We start from the raw sequence: 15,656 nt of genomic DNA, 5'->3' as shown, positions 1-15,656 counted from the left end.
CTGCAGTACGTCTGGCATGTCGCGGGGCTCTGATCTTAGGAGGACAAGGTGGGGGCCACTGAGGCCCCAGGAGTCACTGGGCCACCTTTTGGAGGCAGGCTCACCTCTAAAGAGAGGAGCCAGGCCCGAGGCCGAGTGCTCCCCCGCGCTGCAGGGCGCGGCCCCAGGAGCCAGGCGACGCCATCCCAGCGGCGCCAAGGGCCGCAGGCACAGTCCCTCCAAGGAGGGAAGGCGAGTCGCTCCCAGTCGCTCAGCCAGAAGGTCGAGGGAACAGTGCGCGTGTCCCCCGCCAGCCGGCCCTCTGGGAGCTGGGCGGGGGCGACACCGCAGGGAGTAGGGCCGAGGACCGCAGAGATCAATCCTGGGTACCGGCGCGGGGTCACAGACAGGAGAGGAGCGGGAGAAAGGGGCTGGTGGGGGAGGCTCCCCAGGGCGGCTGGGGCCGTAGATCTGCCTGTGTACTAGGCGGGCGCCCTGAAGTCTGGGGCCGCGGCCGCTCCGGCTCCGCCAGCTCCTGCCAGAGACTCCAGGCCGCACTTTCCCCTCCTCCCGGCGCCTTCTCTCCAGTGAGGAGCCGAGCGCGGGCGGTGCGGGGGGAGGGGCGGCGTTGGAGGGAACAGCCAGTTGTTTAAAATCCTTCTAGAGCAGTTTCTAATTCCCCCCTTGCGCCGGGGTTCGGAGGGGGGAGGCACGGAGAGGAGCGGGAGGAGGGAGGAGAGCGGAGAGGGAAGGAGGGAGGGAACCCGGGAGGGAGGGAAGGAGGGAGGAGACTGCCGCTTAGGCTGTAGCCGCCGCCGCGCGCTTCGGCAGGCCGGAGGGAGTCGAGGGGGGGAAGGCCTGTCAGTCTCGTGCGTTGCCTGGGCGAAGGGGGCGGAGCTTTGGCGTGGGGCGGCCAATAGTGGGGGTGGCTGCGTGGGTCGCCATGGGGACGGGGCTGTTCCCGGGGAGGCTGTGATGGGTTGACAGGTGCGTGACAGTGGGAGCTGCTCTCGGCACAAGCATGTACGGCAAAGGCAAGAGTAACAGCAGCGCCGTCCCGTCCGACAGCCAGGCCCGGGAGAAGTAAGTGTCTCCGCTTCTCACCCACCTCCGCCTTCTCACGCGCGCACACACACACACACGCACGCACTCGCACACTCTCTCGGAGACACCCAGACACACAGACACTCTCTGCCGGGGGAGAGCCGGGGGGTGGGCTGGCAGGGGGAGGGGTGCGCGAGGTGGGGGGCGTGCGGTGCTGGGAGCGGCTGTTTCCCAGGAGGGGCTCGCGCGGGGCTGGCGGCCGTGGGGTCTGGCGGGAGGGAGGGAGCGAGTGTGTCGGGGGGCGGCGGCGGTGCCGGTGGCGGGGATGGAAACTTGTTTGGGTGATTGAGGGAAATAACCCGCGGGTTCACCTTCTCGCAAAGTAACTTTGGAGCTGGGGTCCGGGGCTGCGGGGAGCGGAGAGCCTCCGGGGGTAGAGGTTGGGCGAGAGGGGGCAGCTGCGTGGAGGAGGCCACGCGGAGGGAATGTGGGTGTTCGGTGGGGGCGGGCCGGGGTCGGGGCGGGCTGCTCGAGGGGCGCCGCGGCGGGGGGCTCGGGCGCCGGGGCCGGTTGCGCCTGGCGAGGCGAAGGCAGCGGGGCCGGGCGCGCGGCGGGCGGAAGCCGGGCGTGGAGCGGTCGAGCGGGGCCCCGCTGGGCGCGGAGACGCGCGCGGGGCGCGGAGGGCGTGTGCGGGGCGTGGGCTGGGTGGGCGTCGGGGCTTTCCTGGTCCGGAGGAGGGACGCCGCGTTCGCAGCCCTGTGTGCCTCGCAAGCCTGGGGCAGGGGGCGTCAGGGGCGCCGCTGAAGTTTGGGAGTCAAAAGACCGAGTTCCTGGGGAGGAAAAGTGTGCTGGCGAGAAGCGGGAGCTGCTGGGGTAGGCTGGCGTTTCTGCCGCTCGCAGTCGACCCAACTCGGCGGCGGCGGCGGCGGCGGCTGGAGAACTTTTTTTTTTTTTTTTTGGAGACTTGCAGCCTCCCAAACGTAGAGGGCCGTGGCGGTCCGGGCGGCGAGCGGGGGTCGCGGGGAGGACTAGCGGTGGGGGCCGCGGCCGCTGGCGCGAGGAGGGCTGTCTGCGGTGGGGAGGGGGCAGTGGTCCGAACCCGGACTTGCAGGAAGGGTCGAAGCGTGGAGACGGGGAGGAGTTAGTTGTTTGGTCGGTGTGGCGAGGAGATACAGGTGTTAACTCCGGTGGGAGCCCAGGGGAGGCTGGCGAGAAAAGAGCCCCTCCCGGCCTGGGATGCCACCGTCACGGCACGCTGCGAAGCAGGGTTGTTTGCTTCTATTCTTATGTGCTTGTAACGGTGATTTGGTTGTTACTAAAAATGAGAGCGCATAGTGACTGTGACCACTGAGGAAGAACCCCTCTTTTCTGTGCAGCAGTTCTTATGGTGATTCCCACTAACCACCTCCATTCTGAGGATGAGGCGTATCCCTGTCATTGGACGCGCTCTGCCCTTCCGAGGACTTCAGACTGGAGAAAAGTCTGAGAGCATCTCAAAAGCTACTTTAGTCACCTTGCACAAGGAAATAGCTGAGTAAATAAAAACCCAATGTGCAGAAACTGCCGGGTTTGCCTCCTAGTTTTAGGCAGTTAGTAGTCTTCTGAAAGTTTCTTGTGCCCTAGGGTTGGGAACATTTCCTAATCTTTGTGTTGGCAGCAATAAACGCAATTCCTATAGGATTTAGGGGCGGCCTTGGCGTATCAAAACAAACCAAAAAAAGATACTCCCCCCTACACCTCCAAGGTATTTTCTGAGCTGTATTCAGGATCTTGTTGCTGTGACAAGGAGTATGTAAAAGATTTAGCATTATAGGTTGGTTAAGAGATAGCAAGTTGCTGGAATTGAAGTTTTGAGATAGCGTAATTTGTGTGCGTTTATCATTTAGTGGCAATATATCTGAGAAAATAGAAACATTTAGGGAAGATGTTTTAATGATTACAGAGTATTTGGATTTCATATGTTTGGGAGTGAAGGAATTGAAATGTGTATTGAGGTATATCTTAAACGTATTTTCAGGGTGGTTGAATTTGAGAATCCAAATTTTGGGTTTTACTTGAACTTCCAGGAATGGCTGAATTTAATCTATATTATGATAACTTTGTAAAAGAAATTTTAAAAGCATCTAGCATAATAATGAGGAAGTTGAACCTGGTGTGTCTTAAGTCCTTTCTAGCTCTAATTGTGTGGTTATGTCATGAAAACAAATAATTGCCATTTTGCTGTCAAGTCTACCAAACTGAACACCAAGTAACATCTACACTTGTAAGCCAGGTGGTGAGAGTTCTGCTAGATGGTGCTATTTGATTTAAATAAATTTCTTCCATTCATTATAATTGGCAGCAGGAATCCTGGATTGCTTTGCCTTACAGACTAAATATAGGTAAAGAGGCCACTTTTGGAGAATTGACAATGACCATTCTGAGTTAACTGTTGTTGCATTAATTTCTAGGCGAATGTTGTTTGAATCTAAGACAAACATTGAGGTAGACTCTGATGCAGTAAGTTTCATTTTGCTAGAAGAGTTGATCTGATTACTCATTTTTTGCCCTTTCTGTGTACTTGGGACTTTAATGGCCCTGTTCCACAATAACCTACTGACTTCTGAAGATAGGTGTCTTGAAGTTGTCTTTAAAATGGTATCACCAGATTAAAAAAAATTTTTTTTAAGGAGGCAGACCTCAAAAAGTGCCTGAGTGAAGACTGTTCTTTTATATAGCAAATTAGAACTCTACTGACCTTAAAAGTCACAGAAATAATGTTTTCCAGTAATGAATATGTAAACATTTTACAATAAAAATCTGAAAAATGAGTCATCATTAAAAATAATGGCATGTACCTAAAATAAAAATACTGGTTTTATAATCCATCAAGAAATACCATTTTCTTATAAGTTCATAGAGGAGAGCAGACAGGCCCTTATCTATTATATCTTTGCTTTCTCTTTCATTAAGTCACTATATGGGATACTTCAAATAATTTGTAGATTTTATGCAGGTTCTATATTTTCACTATACACTTCTGAACATAAAAATGACTGGAGACAGGTTAATTACTGATTTCATTGTTTTAAAAGCCAGACGGATCAAGTCTATACAGAAGTTTGGATTAGGTTTAATTATAGACAGGGTGATTGAAAACCGTTGGAGGGAGGAGGGATGTTTGTGTAGAAATATAAATTCTGATCCTGTTAGGTCATTTCCCCCTTTAGCAGGCTTTCTTTGTAACATTGTACTGCAGTCTCAATTGCAATTAAGTAACTATGCAATTGGATGTTTAATATCTGCCTTCCTCTAAAATGTAAGTTTCTTGAGGGCAAGGGATAATACTTCTATTTCTTCTCTGAGGTGTCCTTGACATTGAATAGTTTCAAATGTCAAAAGCACCAACTAAATACTGTTGAATAGATGAAGATGTTAGATTCAAGGGCATTTTTTCAATGTGAAAAAAAAAATTTTCAGTGACCTTCAAAATAAAGGACTTTGGAAGTTTGTATTCCATATTCTCTAGCTTAAAAATAACTGATAACAAAAGAGTAATCATTATTTAAATTGTCATTCTGTGTGTAAGTCACTGTGTTCTGCACTTTATTTTTTCTAATTCTCCCATCAATTCTGCAAGATACTGATTTGTTTTTCTCCATTAAAGAAATAAGAGAACTCTTGACTAGTTGAGTAACTTTGCCCAGAGGTACACTGCTAGCTGGGTTTCTAACAAAGATATCTCTGCTTAAAATATGTAGTTGAAGATGAAAGATACATTTTTTTCACTATCCTAGTTTGCCTTCTTGATTTAGGGTAGATTGCTACAGATTTAGGGAACAGCTTTACATAATCAGATATAACAGACTTTCAATATTTGATCAGATACGTAGTCTTTACCGTTGGTGCACCTTATGCTGATACCTCCATTTTGACAGATTGCAGACGTGTGTGGTGTGGGGAAGACAAATTTTAGGAGGGAAAGTTGAAAGCCTAAAATAATGAAACATTCTTGTTTCTTGAGATTTTTTCCTTCTGGAACTTTTGTGTGATCATTTAAGTTTTAAAATTAGACATTGTAGTGAACAAGTTATATATGAAATGTTGCTGAATTTTAGACCACTCTGTATGCCACCACTGCCACAGAAAGAGTATCTAGCACCTGCAAATTGATGAGTGAGATACTACTTTTTGTTAAACTAATTTCATCTTTAAAATTATGTAATAGCACAGAAAGATGAATGTGTTATAAAACAACATTGAACAAAGATACTAAATAGTGACATTAAGTTAAACTTGTCAGAAATTATAGAAATCTGTACCTTTGACCCTGGGCTCTGAGAAGTAACTTTGGTTTTTAAACTATGAAGACAACATAAACTCATTTTTAAGTGGTTAAAAATCTAATGATCATTTAAGTATGATTTCACATAGACTGCCATGATTATGCATGAAATAGACTTTAGTCAAATGAATTTTGGAAATTTGGAAAAAACAATAAATACTACTCCATATGAGAGAGTTTGTAGATATTAGCATCAGCATGACCTCTTTTTTGTTATTAAATTTCCCCCCTAAAAATGGTAAACTTTTCTTCTTCCTTCCTTTTTTTCCTGAAGGAAATAAGGCAAGTGAAATAATACAGATCTTGTCAGAAACTTGATTGAGAAGCAGTTAATTCATTTAACACAATTCAAGATTTCTAAAACCAATGAAGGACTACCTTTATGGGGATTAAATTTTCTGTACGATATTCGATTGACTCTGCCCTTCTCAATCCCCAGGATGTTTCCTCCAGAATAACTTGTATCTGATATGTCAGCTCCGGGAGCCTTACTTATGATTGATCTCCTTTCCATTATTTTAGAAGTATCCAAAAAATGATTTTTTTTGAAGGAACAAATCTAAAGAAAAAAGTGTAAGATGTTGAGAGTTAACTTTTAGTATTGTTTATTTGGATGTTTATTACTCTTAGAAATAGTAGTAATGTTGAGAAGTATTTTTTCAGAGCTGTGAAAGAGAAAAAAAAAAGGTTTATTTCCACACCCTACAGCCAGTTTGCCATATAAATCCAATTTAGGGTGAAAAAAATTAAGTTTTAGTTACTTTGCAGTAGTGAACTAAATCCATCTTACATCTTCAGTTACTACCAGAAAATAGAATTATTTTGTTTTAAAATTGAAACATTCGCTGTAGACAAGGATTGGAATACCGAGGTTGCTGTTTATTAACACTCCACCCCAATAGTTTAGAATTAGAAGTAAAATTTGGGGAATTTAGAATGTTCTCCCTTCCATAGAGATCACAACTGTTACATTAATGTTGGGACATAGGGTTGAGGCTTAATGTACTAGACTTTAAAGATGGGAAACTACTAAGAATGTTTAATTTAAAATATATATTGAAGATAATTTTATTCTGTAACATGTGGGACTATTCCCTACTATTGTGTGTACTTTATTGCTTTGACGTTGGTATGGGAAGGATAGAATATATTTGTGTACTAGTGATGTATTGTTGGTTAGTAAGCCTCTGTAAACATGCTAAAATATTACTTTGTTACTAACTTACTGCTTATCAAAGGAAGGCCTTAAAATAGCACTGGAGCAATAGAATAAGATATATTTTGAAACCTGAAAAGAGTTTGGAATTAAAAGTAAGTGGTTATATTTGGATTTTAAAATTTGCTTGTCAGATTTTATATATGTTTTACATATGTAACATCTATTAATGTAATTCATATATACAACTTAACATGAATTGGAATGTGAGTTATTTGACTATACTACCAAAACCCTGTGTATATGCTAAAGAGTGATCAGAAAGGTGGTCTGCCAAGATTTATATCCTACTTGTTTTCAGTAGTACAGAAATAGTAGAGGCTATTCTTCCCTGAACTATATATCTTAGTCACTGTGTGAGATGTTGAAAAACGGGTAGAAAAACAGGTAGAGAAACCAGGGAAGAATAGTGTTTTTCCAGATAACTTCTAATAGCTGTACAAGTTGCTCAAATTTTTATTGATCATAATGGGTAACTGGTAATTTTTGTCAGAGTGGGTTAGTAAAGATTTTTGAGAAGTAGTGCTAATAATGTTTTTGTAATATTGACAGAACCAAAAATTTATCTGAGCTCACAAGAGCCTGGGCATTTCCAGGCAGTGAAGGAATTAATATTTGTTCTTTGTTCCTCTTTAAAAGAGACACTTTGGTTGGTGTCACTTCTTTAGTAGTGACAAAACCATCTTCATATTTTACTTTAAGAATTTTGATTGTTCTGTTTCATGTAGGACCCATACACCTTTCCGATAGTAATGAGCCATCAACATTTTAGATCACAATTCAGTGGGAGTGAGCTTAAACCAATGACCTGGAAATCTGTTTTTGATCTTCTATGTTAATTTTGCTTCATGGCATATCAAACAAGTAGTTGAGCACAGAAAAAAATTGTAGAAATTGATAACACTTTTTTTAAAAAAGAATTTTTTGTAATTGTGTATATAACACAGATTTAGTTACTAACATATTATACATTTGTAGTTAGTGTAATCTATTTCCCTGGTGGCTCACATGGTAAAGAATCTGCCGTGGTGCAGGAGACCTGGGTTCAATTCCTGGGTCAGGAAAATCCCCTGGAGATGGGAATGGCTACCCACTCCTATATTCTTATCTGGAGAATTTCATGGACAGAGGAGCCTGGCAAGCTGTAGTCAGTGGGGTTGCATAGAGTTGGACACAACTGAGCAACTAACACAACACAAGCCATCTCAAAATACTAATGAAATATTTGTGACGATAAGAAGAGTAGATGAGTTAAGGGAGGAGTTGATGCCAAAAACAGAGTCTCACCTGAAAGTAATATGATTATTTTTCTTTAGTGATCTGATATTTACCTTGATTAATCTTGTTTTTACCTACTTCAAACTTGAGGGAAAAAAACACATCTTTAAAGAAAGTGAATGAGTAATCCTGTTAAAATGATTTTATTTAAACAGGATTAAAATGATTTTTTTTTCTTTAAAATAACACAATCCCAAATACTACATAAAGAGTTTGTGGAGTTTTGTCATAGAAAGTTAAATGTTTAATAGCAACAGTAACAGCAGATGCTGTCGTTTGCGTATTTGTTTATATTTGCCACATTACTTGGGACTTTCCAGGTGGTACAGTGGTAGAGAATCTGGCTACCAAGTGTGAGTCGTGGGTTTGACCCCTGGATGGGGAAGATCCCCTGGATAAGGAAATTGCCTGGAGCATTTCATGGACAGAAGAGCCTGGCAAGCTTCAGTCCATGGGATCCCAAAGAGTTGGACGTGACTTAGTGGCTGTGCACTTTAGTTGCATTGTCTCATTTAATCTCAAGAATCCGCTAGACTGTAGGTGCTGCTTTCTGTTAACGTTATAGGAGAAACGAGAGACTTAGGAGATTATTGTGTTTTTGGTAAGGAAAGAAAGTGAAAGTGAAGTCGCTCAGTCGTGTCTGACTCTTTGCGATCCTGTGGGCTGTAGCCCACCAGGCTCCTCCATCCATGGGATTCTCCAGGCAAGAATACTGGAGTGGCATGCCATTTCCTTCTCCAGGGGATCTTCCCAACCCAGGGATTGAACCCAGTCTCCCGCATTGCAGGCAGACGCTTTAACCTCTGAGCCACCAGGGAAGCTTTTGGTGGTGGGTATCAAAAGGAGAGATAGAAAATGGCTTAACTGGTCAGGGCTTAAGAAATTCTCATATAACAGGATGTCTAGAAGAGGTAGTTTCTGCCCTGATTTAGACTCAAGAACACCAAGAGATCAGCTTCTCTGCCATCTTCATTTTTTCCCTTCCATGAATGCAGTGTCCCTGCATCAGGTTCCCAGAGTCACTTCCTCATACAACCAAGTATAAACGTAGGAGAAGGGGTAAGGTTTTTCCTTTATGTCTCATTAATCAGAGAGAAAAGCTTCTTCTTGAGGTACTTAGCAGATGTCTTCTTATGCCTTATTGAAGAAACTATTAGGTTCCCTCCGCTAAACCAGTTACTGGGGACGGTAATGGGATAACCATAACTGACTGAAATTGGTCATCCGCCAGGCTGGGAACATTCCTCCCTTGTATCTGAACTACCTAAACACAACTGGAGGTCTTTGACAAGGAAGATGTATCTTGAAGATATGGAGAGAATGAAATGGGTCCTTGCCTTATGGAACTTACTTTCAAGTTTGAAAGAGAAGCACGTAATAATAAACAAGTAAATATTGGAACATCTTATGGAATAATCTGAATGAATCTTTTGGCTAACCCAGTATATACAGTAGGCAATTTTAGATAGAAGTGCTAAAAAGGTAATAAGGTAGTGTAATTGTAATATAGAGAATGACTGGGAGGCTGCGTTAGATTGGGTGGTTCAGGGGAGACCTGAGTAAGTAGAGACCTGAGTAATATTGAGAGTCAGTAATGAGAACATTTGGGGTTAGAGCATTTTAAACAGGTTAAACTACCATTGAGGTAACCTCTCAGCATCAGCATAATTGCTCAAGGATATATAAAATATGAGTCAAAATTGGGATAAGAAGCTATGCTTCCTAGAGTCTGGTTTTAGTTCTTATTGAGCAATTGGGTGGTGAGTTTAATTTGTATGTCTTCCTAAATAATAAGGTTGCCTATCTTTTATCTTCTGAACCCCAGGGATATAGTTGTTCCTAATGAAGGGAGTGGAACATTTGGCTTTTATAATATTATTGATGGAAGAAATATTTAAGATTTATTGAACACTTAAGGCTGGTTGGTTTGAGAAAGGATGGTACAACTGGATAATTATTTCTCATCAGTTTCCTATATTGGATAAGACCCCCTTACTGTGCTTCATAGCAACCTCTACTTTTCGTTTTTCATGTTGTCACAAATTTACGGATCATTTGTGTGATGTTTTGTTCAATGTCTCATCTGGTTAGGTTGGAAGTTCCCTGATGAGAAAGAACCATGGGCATTGTCTTCACCACTGTAGTCTTACTGCTTAACACAGTGCTTGGAGTTCTGATTAGCTATTTGTGGAATTAATGGATCAAGGATGTAACTGGTTATAAATATATCACAACAGGATGTCACTATATTTAGCTCATTTTCTCCCCGATATTTCTAACATTTAGAATCAGGATTAGTATGTAGTTCCTAAAGAAGAGTCTTCTCTAATATAGGCGTTTAGTGCCTTCTGTGGCTTTTAGAACTACAGGAGATTACCTAGTTGTATCAGTGTGAAATACATGTACATTTTTAATAAGAATTTTTGATAGAATAGTCTTTTTGTGTTTCAGCAAATTAATAGTATAAATGGAATTATGCTTTAGAGTTTCAAGGCATTTTAATGTGCTTTATTTAAATCTCTCAATAATTCTATGAGTTAGGTGGTAATTCCCATTGACTGTAGAGCTTTGTACATGGAAATTGACTTACCCAACTGTGGTAATATAGGTAATACCTGGCAGAGTTTAGTCATATTTAGATTTTTTTGGTTCCTAGGTCAGTGTTTGTTTCATTATACTACAGCTGCCTCTTTTAAAATAAGAGATTCATATATATTTTAAGAAAGCTTAAGTATGGATTTGATTGAATGGAGAATTGTGGACTAGAAGATAGGTAAAAGTTTATGTCAGTACTTTAAGTGAATATATCAATACTTTAAGTGAAAAGTATTGTTACAACGTGGGTTATATAGAATCCTATATAATTACTTAACTCCAAAAGTGCTACACCATAAGTAAAATCTGTTATTTATTTGAACTTCATATGCTTTTGTTATATAAATTGATTGGTTTGAGATTTGGAGGTAGTTTGGATTTGTAGTCTGTGAAGATTTATGCTAATTTAGGTTGACCAACTCTATTCTTTTGCCAGTTAGGTTCAATTTGGAGAGCTGAGTTAGTGTTTTTTTTCCTTCTGTGCCTCTCTCCAATAAGGGAGAGAACTTTTTTTGATATGGATTATTGATAGAATATTCTTTTCTTATTATTCTGTTTATGGTTGTAAATACATATATATAAATATATATATAACATTTACCACTTTAACCATTTTTAGGTGTACATTTCATTTTTTCATAATGTTACGTGCTATTTGTCCTTTATAATTGGATTAAAGTTATGTGATTACCCTCTATCAGTGCATTTAAGCAATAGCTATTTATTAGGAAGCTATTAAAGGTTTTTTAATAAGCATTTTTTCCCCTGGAATCAAACTGAGGGACTGATGATAATATTCTTTCTTTTAGACATGTTGTAATGAATAAAAAAACACCAGGCTTCCCTGGTGGCTCAGACGGTAAAGAATCCGACTGCAGTGTGGGAGACCTGAGTTCATCCCTGGGTTGGGAAGATCCTCTAGAGAAGGGAATGGCAACCCACTCCAGTACTCTGGCCTGGAAAATTCCATGGACAGAGGAGCCTGGTGGGCTACAGTCCATGGGGTTACAAAGAGTCAGACACAACTGAGCTACTTTCACACAATGAAAAAATTTCAGTGAGGCTTTTTTTTTTTTTTGCCATAAAATACTTTTACATAATATACGTATGTGTATGTATATAGTGGTTATTAAGCACATTCACATTGTTGTGCAGGATCATCACCAGCCCTCTCTAGAACTTTTTCATCTTCCCAAACTGAAACATTGTATAACTCCCCATTTCTCCTTCCCCGCAGCCCCTGGCAGTCACCCTTCTGCCACAATGATTTGACTCTTCTGGATACTTTGGTGGTGATTTAGTCACTAAGTTGTGTCCGACTCTGGTGGTTTAGTCGGCAGGTCGTGTCAGACTCTTGCAACCCCATGGACTGTAGCCCGCCAGGCTCCTCTGTCCGTGGGATTTCCCAGGCAAGAATACTTGTGTATGTATGCGTGAAAGTCGCTCAGTCGTGGGATTTCCCAGGCAAGAATACTTTGTGTGTGTGTGTGTTTGTAAGTTGCTCAGTCTCTGTGACCCCATGGACTGTAGCGCCCCAGGCTCCTCTGTCCATGGGGATTCTCCAGGCAAGGATACTGGAGTGGGTTGCCATGCCCTCCTCCAGGGGATCTTCCCAACCCAGGGATTGAACCCAGGTCTCCCATGTTGCAGGCAGATTCCTTACCAGCTGAGCCAAAGTATAATTATGCAATGTTTGTCTTTTTTTATCTGGCTTTTTTATTTGCTCACTTAATCCATTCACTAGCTTCATAAAGTTTATATAAAGCCCCATTTTACATAGGGGGAAACTGAGTCTCACTGAGGTTATATACTTTGTCCAAGGCCAGGTAGTAAATTGTATAGTATGAATTCAGACCCAGGTTTCTGATAGTAAATTGTATAGTATGAATTCAGACCCAGGTTTCTGAGTCTACTGCCGATTTTAAACATCTTGCTTCAGTGTGTTTTATTGCCTCATATGGGGAAAAAAAAAATGGAAGTCACGAGGGTAGTGAGGGGGAGGGGATTGCTTGGATAGTTCTCTTTACACATATCCATTTTTACTTGGGGTTGGATGCATTGAAGAAGAAAGAGGTTAAGGAAGAAGGTTAAAGAAAACATTTTACAGCTGCTAAAAAGGTGGGCAGAATTATAGCTACCCAAAGTGGTCCCTCCACACATAGCTCCAAATTTGTTAGCTGGTATCTGAGATTTAACAATTTGGATACAATGCTTCTCAGAGAGGACGATGCCCATTAAGAGTTCAGATTATAATTTCAGGTAGAGCTGTTTCTCCATTCTTTCTGTATCTAGAGGCAAAGTAATCTGGAATGAATTACTTTACTTGGTAAATTTTAGAGACAGAAATAAATAGAATATGTAATGTGTAGAAAAAAATGCTTTTTCCTCTAATTATGAGTTTCCTTTCATTCTCTCTTCTACCCAACATATGGCCTGTTGGTTTCTTTTTTTTTGTTTTTGACTAGGGCATCTGGAAGGTTCCATGTGGTCTAGGAGCAATAGTACAACCATATTGAGTCTATTACATAGTAATTTCTATAGTACTGACTATTGGAGAAAATAGAAACAATTCCTTTGTTTCACTTTTCACAGTGTCATGTGCTATTTGTCATTAAAATGGGATTAAATTATGTGATTATTACACTCTATCAGTGCATTTAAGCAATAGCTGTTATTAGGAAGCTATTAAAGGTATTTCAATAAGCATTTTTTCCCCTCAAATTAAACTGAGGGACTGATACTGTTATTCTTTCATTTAGAAATATTGTAATGAAAAAAAACTTCAGTGAGGATTTTTTGTTTTTACCATAAAATGCATACATTTACACAATATATATGTTTGTGTGTATATACTGGGAATAGTTTTCAGGTAGAAGTTCATCTTGGGAAATGACTTATTAATTCATTTTTAATTCAGATTGTTACTCAGTCAGTAAATTGGATTCAGGGCCAAAAAGATTACAGTATAGGCAAGTTTTTAACTAAAACTTTAAATGATGTTTCCATTTCTTGTCTTTGTGTTTTTTCCCCAACCAGCACCTTGGATTTTTGCTATGATAGGCTAAATAATGGCAACTCAAAGATGACCACATCCTAACCCTTAGAACATGTGACTGTGTTACCTAGGAGATGAACTTTGCAGATATGACTAAGTAAAGGATGTTGGATGAAGGATCTTGAGATGGGTTACTTCCTCCCTAGATGATCTGCATGAGCTCAGTGTAATCACGTGGGTCCTTGTAAGAGAGAGACTAGAGGTCAGGCAAGGCCATGTGGCGACAGAAGCAGAGAAGGGGATTGGGAATGCTACCGGTTTTGAAGGGAAAGGGTAAGACCAGTGGCCAAGAACGCAGTCATCCTTAACAAGCTAGACAGGGCAGAAAATGGATTCTAGACCCTTGAGAAGAAACAGAGCCCTGCCAGCACCTTGATTTTAGTACTTCTGATCTCCCGTATAGAAGATAGTAAATTTGTGTTGTTTCAAGCCATTAAATTTATAGGAATCTGTTACACACATTCTCTCAGTCGCTAAGTTGTGTCCGACTCTTGTGACCCCATGTACTGTAGCCCGCCAGGCTGCTCTGTCCATGGGATTCTCCAGGCAGGAATACTGGAATGGGTTGCCATTTCCTTCTCCAGGGGATCTTCCCAACCCAGGAATCGAACCCAGGTCTCCTGCATTGCAGGCGGATTCTTTACTGACTGAGCTATGAGGGAAGCTAGCCATAGGAAGCTAATATACAATTTTTGCACCCACAGAAGAATCTACTGTGACCATATTAAGCTGGAAGTACCAAGCTATATCCAGGGTGAGGCACAGGCAGTTGTTTTTCTTTTGGTTTTGGATTGAGAAATAGTTAATATAAAATTTCAGTTTTTTGTTTTGTTTTCCAGTTTTTGAGATGTTGTTGACATACAGTATGGATAAGTTTAAGATGTGTATTGTGATTATTGGATATATGTATATTAGTTTGGAGAAGGAAATGGCAACCCACTCCAGTGTTCTTGCCTAGAGAATCCCAGGGATGGGGGAGCCTGGTGGGCTGCCGTCTATGGCGTCGCACAGTCAGACACGACTGAAGTGACTTAGCAGCAGCAGCAGCAGTATATTAGTTAATGCCAAAACATGATGTTGATGCTTTTCTGTAAGATGGGGAATCATTAACAAGTGAATCCATGATATAGCAATCACTGTCTAAAGTGCTGCTAGTTAGTAATATTTCTGTATTTGTGTTAGATCCCCAGTAGGATAGCTCCCTTAAAAGAACATGTGAAGAGAGTTTATTGAAGGTATGTGCACGATTAAAACTCACTAGGGATGGATTAACACCCAGGGGTTAGGAACAAGAGAAGCTTTTCCCCTCTCCAGTCTGAGGGGAAAAGAGAGAGAGCAGTTACCAGAATCCGGTGAACATTGTGGTCATTGTTGAAGGGCTCCCCTTCTGGAGCTGCGGTTTTATGATGGGGACCACAGCCACGTCAAGCCCACTGTCAACAGAGGCTGGGGGCCTGGCGGGGAGGGGGCGCTTCTTTCTTCTCCTGCTCTCTGATTGGTCATTGCCGCCTCTCTGTAGAGCTCAACCTGGAGCCATCGGGTAAGGGAGCTGAGGTGATGAACTCGGTAGAGATCTGCCCTGTGTTCAGGGTCTGAATTTTTATAGATTTGAAGTAAGTCTTTCAGTTCTTCGTATACAATGCCCTGACAAAACAGAGCTCTTTAAAAAATTGGGTTTGGTCAAAATAGCACTTAAAATTAGTTTTTAGAACCTGTTTAAGGACTTTATGGGAATAAGCAGTGGCTCAGACAATAAAGCGTCTGTCTACAATGTGGGAGACCTGGGTTCAATCCCTGGGTCAGGAAGATTCCCTGGAGAAGGAAATGGCAACCCACTCCAGTACTCTTGCCTGGAAAATCCCATGGACAGAGGAGCTTGGTGTGGGCTCCTGTCCATGGGGTCACAAAGAGTAGGGCACGACTGAGCGTCTTCACTTTCACGACTTTATGATACTGTAAATTTGTATACATTTTATGAGATAGGGATAATATTCCTTCTGCTTTCTGCTATCTCTAATGCCTTTATTCACTTAAATGCTCACTGTCTCCCATAGGTCAGTCTCTGTTGAGCCCTCTTCTGTCAGATCTGAATAACAGCAGTCTCTGCCCACTGGGACTCACTGTCAGGGGAGGCTCGCTACCAGTGCTCACCGCTCTGGGTAACA

At 42.1% G+C, this 15,656-nt stretch overlaps 1 protein-coding gene across 13 annotated transcripts in view; it reads left to right on the top strand.

Moving 5' to 3' along the window:
- Window positions 1-214: 214 nt before the first annotated feature.
- Window positions 215-15,656, top strand: part of SSBP2 (single stranded DNA binding protein 2) — a 311,038-nt gene continuing 295,596 nt past the window's right edge. For 3 of the 13 annotated variants that reach the window (XM_069592563.1, XM_069592562.1, XM_069592557.1), the window contains exon 1: window positions 617-1,062. In XM_069592563.1, coding sequence (XP_069448664.1) covers window positions 1,001-1,062 — 62 coding nt within the window. In that variant the 5' untranslated portion in view covers window positions 617-1,000. Of the gene's footprint in view, window positions 1,063-1,601; window positions 1,897-5,646; window positions 6,659-9,072; window positions 9,230-15,656 lie in introns of those variants that run through there. The other 10 variants (XM_069592561.1, XM_069592560.1, XM_069592556.1 and 7 more) reach the window with 8 other exon arrangements.

The sequence above is a fragment of the Ovis canadensis genome, chromosome 5 (genome assembly GCF_042477335.2).
Source record: "Ovis canadensis isolate MfBH-ARS-UI-01 breed Bighorn chromosome 5, ARS-UI_OviCan_v2, whole genome shotgun sequence".
Classification (NCBI taxonomy): Eukaryota; Metazoa; Chordata; class Mammalia; order Artiodactyla; family Bovidae; genus Ovis; species Ovis canadensis.
The sequence above is the reverse complement of the archived record's forward strand: the minus strand, read 5'-3'. Positions and strand labels throughout refer to the sequence as shown.